This window comes from Monodon monoceros, unplaced genomic scaffold, assembly GCF_005190385.1.
Source record: "Monodon monoceros isolate NGI ecotype Baffin Bay Population unplaced genomic scaffold, NGI_Narwhal_1 Super_Scaffold_6, whole genome shotgun sequence".
Classification (NCBI taxonomy): domain Eukaryota; kingdom Metazoa; phylum Chordata; class Mammalia; order Artiodactyla; family Monodontidae; genus Monodon; species Monodon monoceros.
The window spans coordinates 41182601-41198132 of NW_021703783.1; the positions used below are offsets into that span (position 1 = coordinate 41182601).

Consider the following 15532-nt stretch of genomic DNA (forward strand, 5'->3'; position numbering starts at 1 on the left):
GCGGGTGCCGAGCTGCGAGCTGTGCCGGGCAGGGTGAAGCCCGCGCGGACACATTTCTGTCCCAGCTCTGGTTTGGGATATGAAATCGCCCAGGGAGCTGTGGAATTCGAAGAATCTGCGTTTCTCTCTGCCATGTCCTGCAGAAGAGAGAAAAAGAGGGAGATGAGAATCTTCTGCTTTGCTCTGCTTTTGTAGCTTCCGCTCGTTCTCAGATATTTAACTTTCACCCACATGGATTTCTTTCTCCCAGATACTCTCAGACTCACGTCTCTCTCATTTTCTCCAAATCTTCTGGTGTTTTGTCATATTTAGACTTTTGCTGAACTATTGATCTCACCTGGTATTACTTAAAGCCATGCTTTTGCTGGAGCCCGAAGTAATCGCATAGAAATCTGAGTATTGTGTCTACTGGACTCCAATAGAATACACCTAGTTTTGAGGGTTTGTTTCCTTTTTCATTTTAATCTGTTTGGCTGTGTCTGTGGACTTGGTTGAGACCGAATTGTGGTTTCCAGATGTCGATTAATTTCGCCTATGGCCAGCGTTGGGTTCTCAGCCTTCTGTGGAAGGAGCTACTGAGGTTAGCACTATAAAAATAATTTTAAACCCCTAACAAGATAATTCTCTGGCATTCTTTCCCTTACTCCCAGCACACCTATTGGGCTTGGCACAGTTATCTGATGGTCCCAGTGGTATGCTAGGCTGGTTCTGGGGTGTGAGTGTCTCCTCCACAGTGAGAATCAAGAGCCTCTTGGGCCAGCCAAGCCCTGCTGGGAGCCCAGAGCCTCTTGCTGCAAAGTCTCCAAGAGACGCCCCCAGAAGCCCCCCTGACCCACAGAAGTCATGGGGAAGAGTAGTTCAGCCCCCAGATTTTCAGGAGCAGGCAGGCAAGTCCTCATGGAGCTGGGTGCTTCCTTTTTCTGCTGCTTCTGCCTCTCTTCTGCATCCCTCCTCTGACGGTGAGTGAAGGTGTGTGGCTGGGTGGTTCCCAGCTGGAGAATGGGGAAGACCCAGCATTAGTAATCCTCCCTGAGCCCTTCCTATAGGAGAGGACCCCAGGTGTCTCCCTAAATTCCTGGGGAGAAAGAGCTGAGGAAAAGGAGCACAGCAGCGGCAGGGCTGGGAGAGACAGCGGCAGGGAAACCTGTCTTTACGCCCACTTCTCCTCTACTGTAAATAAACCCCGAGCCAAAGGGCTCATCCGTCTCCTTAAACAGCCAGTAAACTTTATATGACACAATATCTAATAGTAATTTATTGGGGAGATATTGTAAATTCCAACGGTTTTAGTTAATAAAGGAGCTAATTAAAGAGGGACGGGCTGGGCTCGGCCAGCTGTTGGTGAGAAGATAGTACATCTGTGGGGGGTAGTGCAGGGTGCAGAAGCGTGTATGTGCGAGTATTTTTGGTGTGGTTTTTTTCCTCTTGCCCCGTGTCGGGCGATTGCCTCGATCTCTGCGTTAGGTTTTATATGATTTTTTAAAAACCAGAAGCCAGAGAATAAATCTGCCCCCGCGGTTCGTTCCCTCCCCCCCCATTGGGGAAGGGGGAAGTTGGAGTTGGTGCGGGGTGGGGGGATTCTCTGTCCCCACCCATCCCCCTGGCGGCGGCACCCACGTGAGCTGGACGGCCAATGGGTGGCCGGTGCAGGTTTAACTATGTTTAATGTCAGATAGCAATAAAGTAGAAGCTGCCGGTCGGGCCCCGCGGAAATGGGCGAGCATAATCTCCTGAATCCCGGGTTTGTGGGGCCGCTGGTGAACATCCACACGGGAGACACCTTCTACTTCCCCAACTTCCGTGCGTCCGGGGCGCAGCTGCCCGGGCTGCCTTCGCTGTCCTACCCGCGCCGCGACAACGTGTGCTCGCTGCCCTGGCCGTCGGCGGAGCCGTGCAATGGCTATCCGCAGCCCTATCTCGGCAGCCCCGTGTCGCTCAACCCGCCCTTCGGCCGCACGTGCGAGCTGGCGCGCGTGGAGGACAGCAAGGGTTATTACCGCGAGCCGTGCGCCGAGGGCGGCGGCGGGGGCCTGAAGCGTGAGGAGCGCGGGCGCGACCCCGGCCCAGGAGTCGGGCCCGGGGCAGCGCTGCTGCAGCTGGAGCCGTCGGGGCCGCCTGCGCTCGGTTTCAAGTACGACTACGCGGCAGGCGGCGAGGGTGGCGCGGGACCCCCGCACGACCCGCCCTCGTGCCAGTCGCTGGAATCCGACTCCAGTTCGTCCCTGCTTAACGAGGGCAACAAGGGCGCCGGCGCGGGCGACCCCGGCAGCTTGGTATCGCCTTTAAACCCCGGCGGCGGCCTCGCGGCCAGCGGTAAGGACCCCGGCCCATTCGCGAGGCTACTCCGGATGGGACGTCTGACCCGGGGCGGGGCGGGGGGGGGCAGTGTGGGACTGAGCTAGGGCCTCCTGGGGTGACAGACTGTGTGGTGAGGAAGTGCTTCTTTTAAAAAAGGGAGTTGGGGGGGAAAGCCCTATAAACATGTAAATATCCCCGTAAAAGAACTGGAGATTCCCTTTTTCCTCGGCCTGCAGCTGGAGGGGTCAGGGAGCTCCGGAGAAAGGAGATTCTGACAGACTTCCCCAGGCCTTGGGGAGTGGGGACCCAGAGGCTGGTCCCTGCCCTCCCAGGGCCTCTCTTTCCACCTTCCCACAGGCCCCCATTACCTACTTTTTTTTTTTTTTTTTTTTTAAGAAAGGCCAGTTGTTGTCTCTTGTCATTCGTTCATGTCTGTTCTAACTAATCAGGACCCCATCCTGGAGGATGTGAGAGGAAGGGGCCAGGATATCCTGGAGAAGAAGAGGTTTGGGGAGAAGTGAGAGGATAGGAATTTGGAAGGTTCTGGGATACTGCAGTGAGAAGTAGGGGAGGCAAGGAGAAAGAGTGAAAGGGGAAAAAGAGATTGATGGAGGCAGAGGAATTGGTGGGGATGGGAGTCTTCCTAAGAGAGGAGAGGAAGAGCCTGGGGTCGGGTGTTAGGCCAAGGTGAAAGGGGCTGGGGAAGGACCGACGGTACTGGGCTTGTCACCTCTTGGTCCCCTGGCCAACCCTGCTGGTTCGTCTCCACCCAGGCGCGCCCTGGTACCCGATCCACAGCCGCTCACGGAAGAAGCGCAAACCCTATTCGAAGTTGCAGCTGGCGGAGCTGGAGGGCGAGTTTCTGGTGAACGAGTTCATCACAAGGCAGCGCCGGAGGGAACTCTCAGACCGCTTGAATCTTAGTGACCAGCAGGTCAAGATCTGGTTTCAGAACCGCAGAATGAAAAAGAAAAGACTTCTGTTGAGGGAGCAAGCTCTCTCCTTCTTTTAGGGGGCAAGACACGGGCGCCAGCCCCAGACTGAGCCTGTCTCTGGCAGAGAGCAAAGAGTGGGCACTGCCTGGGACACAGTCCCCGCTTAGAACGCCAGGCGTCTCTGGCAGGTCCTCCTGGGACGTCCTCTTGTCTGTTTTGTTCGTGGTTCCCTCCCACACACCCCCAGCAGACCCTGCCAGGTCCCAGAGAGAAGGGAAGAACCCAGCCAGGGAGAGAGGAAGCCCACAGCTGCAGGCAGGGGGTAGGGGCAGGGAAGGCTGAGGCGCTGGGGAGGGGCTAGTTTGACGTGGGACCGGGGCGTTGGGCCTCCGTCTGAAGACCTGGAGGAGAGGTGACTCAGGCGTCCCCTCCCACCACTTTCCTTCCGTGGTCTTAGGTCTGTCTGCCTGCAGGAGTAGGCGAGGGTGGGGACAGTGGGACCAAGGCTCTCAGAACTTGCAGTTATTGGGGTTAGGAGAGGCTGCGAGGAGGGAGCAAGAGTGGAGGATGGGCAGAGAGCAGGGAAGGGGTCAGGGTAGCTCTGGGAGGGCAGAAGGAAGTGGGGGGACCTAGGAGGAAGTGTGGTTTGGGAGAACAGAATGAGCAGCAATGTCCAAGTCCGCTGGGGTCTGGGTCCTCCAGGCCTGGACACAGAGCAGGCCCAGGCATAAGCATTTGGCAGACCCGGCTGTGGACAAGGTGATGATCAGGCTTTTGTCCCCTCTAGGGCAGGCCACCCGAACCGTCTCCTGGTCCCCAGCCCTCTCCCGAGCCCCCTGCGCCCATTCGCTCACAGGTGTGCTGCCATCCACTCTTCCTGCCGCTCAGGCGGCTGCGGACCGGAAGCCGCAAGCGAGGAATTGAGAGCTGAGCGGACGCAGCCTCAGGTTCAGTAGCCACCCCAGGGACCCCCACCTGGCCCTCCGGGAAGCCCAGGAAGCTGTAAAAGGAGCTGCGAAGCGCGGCATTGATTGGCCGAGAGAGTTTCTGGCAGCCGCTGCAGATTCTCCCTTCGCCGCTGGCGTTCACGGTCACGGCCGGCCGGAGGCTGGACCGGCGTAATTTACGAGGCGGGAAGAGAATCCGCCCCTAAAAGGGGCTACCGGCCGCGGAGGCCCCCGCTCAGCCCGGGTTTCCCAGGCTGGTAACAATGAAGGAGGGGGCGCTGCAGCCCCCCACCCAACTCCTTTCTCTCTTTTACCCACCCCTACTCCACCTGCTCCCCAACGGCGCCCTTTGTCTCAGGATCCGCTGTCTCCGCCCCCAGGCCGGGGAGCCGCAGATTAGGGGGTCCAGAGCAGAGGGAAGGGCACATCCCCAAAACCCACTGGAGGCCAGAAAGTGGCTTCTCCAGCCGAGGGCCTTTTATTCATAGCCCCCTTCAGGCCCCAGCCCCAGCCCAGTAGATCCCAGGCTGGCTTCCGAAAGAGAAGCTGTGAAGGAGCCCCCCCCACCCCGCGCCTTCTTGCACTCTGTTTTGATTCCCCTTGGTGAGAGTCCCCCAACCTCCCACCTGCTGACCCACCCTTGCCAGGATCAAGAGGGCGAGAAGCAGGGGAATGATGGGAGTTAAGCCCAGCCTGGACAGTGTGAAACTGGCCCGCCAGCTTGGAGTTCTTCCCACCTGGGGAAAGTCTCTCCTTCCACACCCTGGAAAGGCAATCCACTCTCCCACCAGATTCAAGTCCCTGTGAAAGACCGTGCAGAGGCATGGGCAAGCATATAGGCACAGCTGCCCAGTGCAGCACTTGGCCCACACCACTCTCCTGACTGTACTTGCAAAGAGGCAGCCTCATATCCCCAAATAACAGCCCTGCAGAGTAGCTGTACAATCACATACCCTCATCCCGCACTGGGCACCTGACACACTTCCCCACCCACATTAACCTATGTACACGTTTGCAGAAATCACCACCGTTCCAGCTGTCTGCACACTCCCCTGTGGGCTGGCGCTGGGTATGAGGTACTCCCCTCTTTGCCTGGTCACCCATGTACCCCTTCATACAGCCCCTCCTGTGACCTCTTGGTCTCTGGGGTGCTGGATTTGAGTTTCACCACTCCAGCCTGACTCTCCCAGCTTAATAAAGGAGACCAAAACACTCCAAAAGGGGTGGGGGGACAAAGATATGCAATATTCTCTTCCTGTCGCTTTAAACTTGATTTCTGTGAGCTCTCTGTCAATCTGTGTCCTGTTCTCTGTGTCTGTTGCTATAGTACCTAGTGTGATCCCTGTGGGTAGATGCCCTTCTTTCCTCCCTCCCCGGTTCTCTGTAGTGTGCCCTCCTATGCAAACGTCTGTCTCTAGCACATTTTCCCTTTATATAGTCCTTGTACAGAGTTGCTTCATCATATTAATATTAATAATAATAATTAAAACATGATGGCATGATGATGTGATTTTTTTGAGAGAAAATTTTAAACTGGCTCCATACACATGGTCTCCTATGCCCAGAAAGAATGGGATCCCCAACCTCCTAGCTGTTCCCCCACTTTACTTTTTCCAGCCCAGGTGAATAATAAAAATAATAAACGTATAATAATAAAGGAAGAGTGGTTGCAGGGGCAACAAAAATATACAAGCAACCAAGATCTGTTGATGAGCTGCCATCTCCAGTCCCAAGCAATTACTAGCAGAGAGAAAATTGGGGGATGGTAGATTAGGGGGGAGGAGAGGGATATCTGAGGAGTCGTGGGGTTGTAAAAATAATGTGGACAGCCCAGAGGAGGCTGAAACTACCTTCAGGACCACAAAAAGGAAGTCTGAGCTGCAAGATCTCCAAGAAGTGAAGTCAGGGTAGGGGCAAGAGCTGGTTGGAGCTGGGATGGTGAGAGTGCCATGGGGTAGGGGCAGGGGTTGATGGGTCCACATTTCACCCTGATGGTTCTAACCCTGTGACTTCACTCTGAGAGCACATTTTGTGCACTGCAAGATGACTGGAGGGGGTACTAAAGACCCCTTGAAGCTGATGACATAGGCTCCGCCTCTGTCAGCTGCAGCCCCTCCAGGCCATGACAGAGAGAGGCCCAGGTCCAGGCCAGAGTCTAGTCTCAGCTGAGCCCATGAGTCCTCTGCACCTCCACCTCACTCCTTCCTTATGGATGGGATGCCCTCCCTCTGCCTCCACCCGTGAGCCTCTGATCCCCGAGTTTCCCTTTCTCACAGCCAGGCTCCAATCACGGAGTCTCCTCCAAATTCCCCCTCCACCCTCCTGGGCCTGCTCCAGAATAACAAGAGCCCCCCTCTGAGCCCAGCCTCCCGAGCCACGCCTCCTGCCCTGAAATCTTTCTTTCTCTTTCTCCCCTCCTTTCTTTACTCCTGCAACTAGGAAAAGTAGCAGATTTAGACCAAATCCCATCGTCCCTTTGCCCCAACCCCCTGCTGAGTGTGTATCTGAAGGATTCAGGCAGGAAGCAGGTCCCAAGCTTTGGGAGTACTCCTATAAAGGGCCCACAGAGTTCAGGGCAGGCTGGGGACTGGATAGCTTCTGGCAGCCTTGAGCTGGTGGTGTAGGGGAGGGACTGAGTGGCTGCCCTTGAGTCTGAATAAAGGTGGGGGGAGGTATGAATCCCAGTGAATCCAGGCAAGAGGCTACCCTCTTCTTAAGCCACATCTATACAGGAAGAGTTAACAGTGAAGGCATTTCTGGCTAAATAGGAAAGAGGGAATTTAGAGAGGTCAGGAATAACTGGCCTTTAATTTATTCCCTTGATTTATTCCCAGAGACACTGCAGATCTGAGAGAGAAGGTTCCTTGTTGGGTTTTGTCTATGCAGGCCCTGAGACTCAATAACTGGGGAAGCTGTCAGAGAAGGAAAAACGCTATAACCTCCTCCCAACGGCTGAATAACAAGTCCTTGGGTCTCCTGGCCAAAGAGAAGGTCATGGCTGGAGCCACAACCCAAATACCCAGGACTTGGCTGAGCTCTGGATCTGGGCAAAGATTGCATCTATTTTGCAAGTATTTGTCTGGCTTAAGCCCTCAAACTACAATTTACTCCACTGATTTAAGACAAAGCACCCTGTGTCTCTAACTGGGTCTTGAGGAACAAGAAAAGGAGAGAGTTATCTGGATAATCCAGGTAGAAAAATAATTTCACTGTTGTGTATGTGTAAGCTTATGCCATTCAAATGAGTTTTGTATTTGGCCCTGATTATCACCCAGTTCTACTCCACTCTGAGCTGCGTACACGCAGCTAGGGTATTTAAAGCCACTATCGAGCGGGCGGGTGATGGGCCCGGCAGCCCGGGCTCTGTGGATGCTAATGCAGCCAGAAACCCGGCGCGATCGATGGCTCAGACCCAGAGCGGTGCAGGGACCGCCGGCCCCGATCTTCGAAAAATCAAACCCCCGGGACCTTGGGTTCCGGACCGGCCGGAGCTCCCGCCCATCCTCCCCGCCATTACCAGGAAAGTAGGAGCGGTTTTTAGGCCCCCGACCCGTGCGGGAAACGCACCCCGGAGCCCCCAACCCTCTCTGCGCGGCGGGCACAGGGAGGCGCCGAAGGTCCCGGTGTAATTTAGCGCGAGGTGGGCTGCAGGCCTGGGATCCCGCAGCCGCGTATAAGCCGAGCGTTAGGCTCGAGCGGCCGCCCTTCGGTATCCGCCTCCGTCGAGACGGAGCTGCCGGTTTTCCGCGGAGAAGCGTGCGTCCCGGGCCCTCCGCCACCGGACGCGCAGCGCCGCGGCAGCTGGGGTCCGAGCTCGCGATGGCCGCTCAGGGGAGGCCCCGAGACAAAGGCCCGCCGGCCGCTGGTGGCCGACGCGGGCGCCTGGCCGCTCGCTCCCCTCCCCGCGCCCGGAGCGCTCCGTGCCCCGGCCCGGCGGACAGGGTTCCGGGGCCTCAGCCCAGTTCCCCGCCCGCCTGGCCCGGCCCCGGCTCCGGTGTGCCCGAGGTCCCGGGGAGAGGAAACCCGGCGCGCCTCCCAGCCCCGGCCCCGCCGCCCGAACAGAGCCGGCAGCTCCGGTCGCCGCGCGAGGGCCGCCGGCTCCCGCGAAGGACCGGATGACCCCTGCTGGCCAGATCCGCGGAGACCGCGAAGACCCGGACCCGCCCAGCCGCTCGGCCTTGAGCCATAGCCCGGGGGCGGGGGGACGCTCCGTGGGTTTGTGGGTGACCTCAAAGAACAGCCCGAGTCCGAGGCGCTGCCGGGCTGCGGGAACCAGGCCTTTCTCCCAAGTGCCCTCCCTCTGCTGGGCACGCGGCGTCCCCACAGCGGCGGCCCGCCCTCCCGCCGGGTTCGTCACCGCCGGCGGCTCTGCCCCAGGCTCCGAAAGGCTGTGCCGCCCGAGGGAGCCTGGCACCGGAGCCGAGGAACTGGGCTTGGATGAGACCAAACGCAGCGGACCTTTAGCCATTGTGACCCAGCCGGTTGCCTGGGGGTGAGTTCTCTCTGAGCCGGAGCCGCTTCCTGGGGACTCCGAGATAAGCCTTCCGTTTGTCAGTTTCCCTGAACCGGAGTGGAGAACTTCCTTCAACGACCGGTCTGTGCGGAACTCACCGGCAGTTGTTGCTAGAAAAGCTCCCTGTGAAAGACGCATAGTCCACATTCGGAGCATGGAAAAGCTGTTCCACAAAATGCACGCTTGGCCATACTGCCGACATAACCGATATACTGAAACAGTCTAAAATGCACAGCGATCTATATTACATGTACATTCTGGGCATGGAAAATGTATTTCTCTAGAAAATATACATATGGAGGCACTCTTATCTATTGTATGGGAAAACAACCTCCTGGGAAAAGATTATATATAGCATGTATACCCATCACATGTAAAATTCATTTACATAGATTAAACAGTACCCTTGCACACATCCTGCGCAGGGAAGGTACAGTCCTACATCTATTTAGCTACATGGATGTATACACTCCAAAGGGCATATAAAATCAGTACATGGACAATGCATCCAGATATTAATATATCCACATTAAAAAACTGCATGAAAAATATACATCATGTTATTATATATACACAAAGTGCCTATCAACCCAGTGTATGAAAAATATATTCTGTGAATTATGTTTGTATACATGGTGTATGTGTACCAAATACATTGAAGTACATACTTTGATTTCACATATTACTGTATTTATAATACACATTTCTCTTAAAAACAGTAGCAGGAGGAAGCTCAGGCATTGGCAATGACATTCTCTATCAGCTGAACCTCTTTTCTGTCCTGTATTTCTATTATTTCTGTCTTTTACAAACCCCCTTCTGTGTCTACGTGGATTATTTATATGAGTGGTCTTCTATCTCTATTTAACTGTTGCTTCTCTTGTCTGAGGTCAGGGTCTATATTTAGAGCCCTAGGTCCTGTTTGCGGCAGGGTCTGACTGCATAACCACTCCTGTATGGAATTAGCATTGTATAATTACGTTACCCCTTCTGTCTCAGGATGTGTTCTTCTAGATATAATATAAATATAGTTACTCTGAGCTGCCAGTTAGGGAAGGGGGAAAGAAGGAAGTGCAGCAACCAGGTGAGGTGTGTAACAGGTAGGTTCCGGCTGTGTGCTGGGCATGCAAGGGCTTCTTGAAAGCTAAGGTTTGTTTAACTTTTTAAAAATTTACTTAAAAAACTCAAGTCCAGGGAAGTATGAAGTAAAGGCTGGACCTTGTCTTCTATGCTCCTCTCAAATCCGAGAGCAGCCCCACTCCATCCCAGACGACCAGGAAGAGGACTCCGGCCTGCTCAACTCGACTCCAGTTCCCATCCTTAACCTTAACCAAGCAACTGGGAAAGGTTATCCAATAACCCAAGTTTTTCTCAACAAAACCCATTCCCAACGCTTTTTCAGAGGCAGTCATAAAGTATTTTCTGGAGCTGAGCTAACTCCGATCTGGCCCCCTAAAAATGAAACCCACTTGGGTCTTTCTTTAGCAGCTAAAAATCCTGGACTACATGACACACGCCTATGGAAAAATTCTTTGAGAGACAATACACTCACACCCAACAGAGATATTGTTTATGAGTCGATAGGTTCCTTGTAGATGCGGCCATACTTTACTGTCCAAAGAAATCAATTAATTAGTGCCTCGCCAGTCCCCTCCCCACCCCGCCCCCGCCGGCCGCTGCTTGGCTGAGCTCGAGCGGCAGAGATAGATGTGCGTGGCCAGCTCGCTGGTCTTGTTAACAAGCCTCGTCATAAAGATGGAATGATAAGGAGAGCGAGGAAGCCCTGGTGGCCGCGAGGGGGGGCTTCGATAGCCCAGCCCGACGGGCTGTGGGACGGCGGCAAATCGGAACCAGAGCGAGCCCAGTGCAGCTCCTGCTCCAGCACCAGCACCGGGGATCACCGAGGATCTGGTGTATCCAGTGTTCTCCCCTTCTGGGGTGGTCACGCTGTAACTCGAATAATTCCCTCTCCCCTCCCCTCTCCTGAGTTGTCCCTTCTCTTCACTGAGCCCCAAATTTTAAAAAAAATTAATAAAAATACATAAACCTCTGTCCTTGAGTGCCTGTCTTGCCCTCTGCCACGTTTGTTCCGGGACCTGCCGCCTCCTTCTTTCCCTGCATTTCTCCGCGTGGTTCCTTTTCATCTCCATCTGGCGCTCTCTTCCCTCCTTTGGCTCTCTCTCCGGCTTCATGGTTGCGTTTTCTACCAGGTTGGTACTGGCTCAGGCCCCAATGAGCTTGTAAAAATAATACAAATACCCCCTGGTTATCTCTCGGCAGAGTAAACATCCCCAGATAAGCCCAATGGAAAACAAAAAAACAAATAACAACGAAACACTCCCCCCCAAAAAACCCTTGGATATAATTGCTGGTTTGGGTTGCAGCACTTAATTCTGTTTATTCTCACCAATGTGCATACTTAACAGAGAGATATTGATATTAAAAGGCAGGGGGGGATTAATTTTACTTTTATAGTCATCTATTAAGAGCAGAGGATGATCTGGGTCTCCTTTAAAGGGACCGGAAAAAGGGAGGAGGGAGAGAGAGAGAAAGGGAGGGGGAAGGGAGAAATATGACTGAAAGCGAACAAAGATCTTTGCCTGAAGAAACAATGTAACACTAGACAGAACTATAAAGTATGGGAATGTAAGAACACAGGACTCTCTCAGCTTCCCCCATTTGGAGTCCTGTCCCTTGCACTTCCTGCTGAAATCTCAACCCTGACTACACAGCAATATTCAAGGAAGAATTCATGCAATTATCTGGATAATTGTAGGGGGAGAGAGAAAGAATTTCCCTTTGATTGTCTGATCCTCTCTGGTGTCTGTGCAAAGGAGGAGGAGAAGTGGGATGTAGCGGGGAAAAGGAAGTGGTAGGGTCTCCCAATATGACCCTATCCCCTACAAGATGGCTACTCCTAAATCAAGGAGGTCCTAGGCAGGCTTACAGATTCTGGAACATACTCAAGAATGGACACAGATTCACTTTCATTTTCCAGGATATTTGCTTGGCTTTACATTGTCTGCATAGATCTGCCTCATCCAGTATTTTAATTATCACAAGTAAGTGAATAATAGATAATTATAGGGGTGTCCATAATATCATTTATTTTATAGCCACACAAGATATGATTAGAGTTAATGTCCGAGGCTTTGTTGGAGCCTGGGAGGCAACAAGAGGCAAAGCAGAGAGGCCTGGATAATCTATCTCTTTCCTATTTTCATGTGTGTGGGAATCTCCAGAAATCCCAAATTCTCTAAATTCCCTCCCCAAAGGTCTTAAGTGAAATCTCTAGGATTTTAGGGGCTGGAAGCTGAGAGAAGGGCAAACAACAATTTGGTCCTTAAGTCTCCCCCTTAGTCTCAAGAGCAGTGATCTCTGCTCTCCCCATACTGCCACAAACAAGGGCTTCAGTCCTCCATTCAAGACGACTAGGGTCACAGAGACTTGGCGGGTGAGGCCAGTGAGAGGAAGACAGAGTCTTACCAAAACCAAATTCACTGCCATCCTCAAGTGGGCACTGGGCCCAGAGTGAAGCCCCTATAATCCTAAATCGGCCTTCTTTCCTGGACCCTCTTCCCCAGGGATACCTGGATGGGGGCAGAGGCCAGGCTAGGGCTGTGGAAGTCAGCTGGGGTGGGGATGGGAGAGTACTGAAAATATTTATTCTTGTTTCCGGGATTCAAAAGATCAGGAAAGAGAGAGAGAGAGAGAGAGATTGCAATAGAGAGCTGGGCAAGAGAGAATCAAGGGAAACCATGAAACCAGTGGGCAAGAATAAAAGGAATGAGTGAAAGGAAAGGGGCAGGAAGAAGAAAAGCAGGGGAAAAAGAGAAGGAAGGGAATAAAAAGAAAAGGTAGGAAAAAGTGAAGAAAAGGACAAAAGAGAAAAAGAGAAAGTGAAAAAAAAAGGAAAGGAGAGATTTGACAGAGAAAAAGAAGCAGGGAGGCAGAGGCCAGGGTCGCCTGGGCTCTGCCTGGCCGCCTGCAGCGGTCTGGGTGGGCGGGGGGCGCCCTGACAAAGTGAAGGTCAAGTTAGCATCGTACCTTATAAGGAAGGCGTCAGTCCTCCATTTCAGCCTTTCTTTCTGCCAGGATGTGGCCGTGGCATTTCTGGTCTTGTAAACACTGGACTCTTTGGGGCCTTAAAAAAAAAAAATAAAGACCCCCCCCTCCTTCCTTTATTGGAGGTGAGCACGGCCGGCTGGGGGAAGCAGTGGACAGAGAAGTCAACTAATGAAGACTCCGGGAAACTTTTCTCTCCTTTTCTCTCTCTCTGGCTCCGCTCCCGCCAGCTGGGGCTCCCTCCCTCCCGCCCTCCCTCCATCCATCCCTCCCTCTCCCTCCCTCCTCTCCCCACCCCAATGCCTCTTTTTCTCTCCGTATCTCTCCGTCTTCCGTATCTCTCGCCACCGCCTGTAACTCTGGGCTCCATCTCTCCACTCCCCCCCTCCCATACGCAGACTTCTAAATCCATTCCATTCCACCGCGAAGCGGAGCAAGACGTAAGAATTGGAGAGAAAATTAGCCGTCACAAAGAAAAAAAATGTTCATTTACAGCTTAGATGTCTATTAAGATTTTCTTCGAAAACAAGGCGGTACACTCGGTAAGGAGGAGGGGGAGTGAGGCAGCAGGAGTGGGGAGGGCTGATGCGGCATGAGCCGTGGATTTATTTATTTCTCATATCCAGAGGCGGAAAGAAAGGGGGAAGAAGAGGCAAAGCGAGAGAGAAGCTGTTGAACCCGGCAACTAGCAAAGTAGGAGGCTGCAGCTGAGGGACGGGGAGCGAAGCGCGCCGCGCTAGGACCCTGTAACGCGGCTGCGATCCCCGAGCGTTGAGCCGGCTCAGCCTAGACAAGTATATTAGATATCTGTTGGTCTGAGACGTGGGGGAAAGGCAGGGATGGAGGGAGGCAGGGAGAGAGGCGGAGTAAGGCGACGCCGCAGCCTGCCCGCTGGAGGGAAAGCGAGTTCCAGAGTGGAGGCGGCGGCGGGCTGGGCTGCGGGAAGCCGGCAGCGGGCAGCGGGCAGCCGGCGGACTCAGGCGAAGGAAGGCGGCCGAAGAAAGGAGCCTGAAGTAGAATCATTGGCCCTCTCCCTCCAGGGTACCAGGGTAGCAGCACTAGGGCGGGGAGAGAGAGAGAGAGAGAGAGAGAGAGAGAGAGAGAGAGAGAGAGAGAGAGAGAATGAATATGACATGGAGGTGTCTGTGAAGGGCTCACCTCTTTCCAGGACCTCACAGCTTGTTTTCGCCAGCTCTGCGCCCACTCAGCCCTTTTTAGGCCTAATCATTGCTTTTGAAATGGGAATTCTAATGGCAAGGGAAGGGAGGGATGCACTGATGGGGGGCTTCTGGTTAAATCTGATGCCCCACAAACCCCTGCTGGTTGTCACCTACACCCTTCTCAACTGGAAAACCGGACGGAGTCTGGGATCAGTCCCGTCCCACTTGACCTACCTGGTTGAGGGTGCCTAAGGACTATCTGGGACCTGAAGTGGGGTCTGGGGCCCAGGTGGGAGCCGCCAGGAACGGTGGGGGCAGGCAGGGAGCTCCCAGGCCTGTATGCCTGGAGCCCTGCCACCCTGTGTTCCGATCATGAGAAACAAAGGGAGAGGATCTGATTATCTCTGCTGGTGTTAAAGGAGCCTGGCTTTCAAAAACAGCCTCTGACCCTGAGATCTAAGGTGATAAGTGTCTCTCCCACTGACGTTTAATCTGGGCAAACGTCCTACTGCCTGGGCTCAAGGGGCGGAGGGGGTGGCCAGGGTGAGGACAGTTGCTGCCAGGAAGCGCCAGGGAGGGAGTGGCAGGCCCTCTCTGTCATTATCTGGAGTTGTCTGGAGAGTATCTTTAAAGGTCAGAGTGGACTGGGGAAGCCCTTTCTGATGTCCCCCTCAGCCCAGAGAAGGGGAGCCCCAAGAAGGGAGGGAGTTTACTACGAGCTGCGACATTTCCCCCTAGTGTGGGAAAGGCAAAGATAGCCAGACCTCATCCTGCAAAAATGTATTTTGTGTCTGTGACAGAAAATTGGTAGTCACTTGGGAGAGGTAGGAACTTGCAGTGAGCGAAGCAAGGCAAGACATTGTGGTGAAGGCAGAGGCTGAGGTGTGATTTAGGCTGAGGTGGTGCAGGAATCTGAGGGAGAGACTGGAAAGGTATCACCCAAACCCATTTTCTCAGAGAAGCCAAACACACACACACAATGGGCCCAATACTGAAAAACACCAGATGATCTGCTTCCAAGGGACATTAACAGGCCAAGCGGATACAGGTTAATAAAACCCGCAAAAGCCCAGACAGGAACACTTAAAATGCCCGAGAAACAAAGCATACTGTGACAAATTCTGACCCAACACACAAGTACATGCACCAGAACGTTCCCAGGCACAGACAGACCTTCCCCATTTCGAGCCCTCACCCTTGGACACTCAGGTATACCTGCCCAGCTCCAAGGGCACACACACACTTGCGTCCCCCCCTAAACCTACCCACAGAAACCCCTGGGGGCAAGGGGGCAAGCACTCAGCTGCACGCACACCCCACAGAGCAAGGCCCGTGTCTCCTGAGCCTCAATAATGCACGATCCATACCCGGAGATAAAAGTCTAGACAATAGACGGTTGTTTATTACAAGGCTCTCCAAGTTTGGGGCCAGGCGATAAATCTCTGGCGAATCTTCTTGTAACTCAACTTCTGGCTGTAGTGACCGGAGGACCACGGAGACCTCAGAGAGGAGAGCAGCAAAATGGGAGAGACTTTTGAATCGTGAGCAGAAGGCAACTTCCCCGCTGGGGCAAGTGCGTGCAGGCAGCCACATTCTGCCCCACGTGGCAGGTCC

General features: G+C 53.9%; 1 protein-coding gene across 1 annotated transcript; it reads left to right on the forward strand.

Moving 5' to 3' along the window:
* The first annotated feature begins 1712 nt into the window (after positions 1-1712).
* On the forward strand, positions 1713-3310 carry HOXC12 (homeobox C12). Its single transcript, XM_029206770.1, has 2 exons — positions 1713-2313; positions 3072-3310. The coding sequence occupies exons 1-2, from the start codon at positions 1713-1715 to the stop codon at positions 3308-3310; spliced, it is 840 nt and encodes a 279-aa protein (XP_029062603.1).
* The last annotated feature ends 12222 nt before the right edge of the window (positions 3311-15532 follow it).

Coding starts and splice junctions, on each gene's coding strand:
- HOXC12 (XM_029206770.1), top strand. CDS start 1,713: ATGGGCGAGCATAATCTCCTGAATCCCGGGTTTGTGGGGCCGCTGGTG. Junction 2,314..3,071: donor CGGCGGCCTCGCGGCCAGCG/GTAAGGACCCCG, acceptor GTCTCCACCCAG/GCGCGCCCTGGTACCCGATC.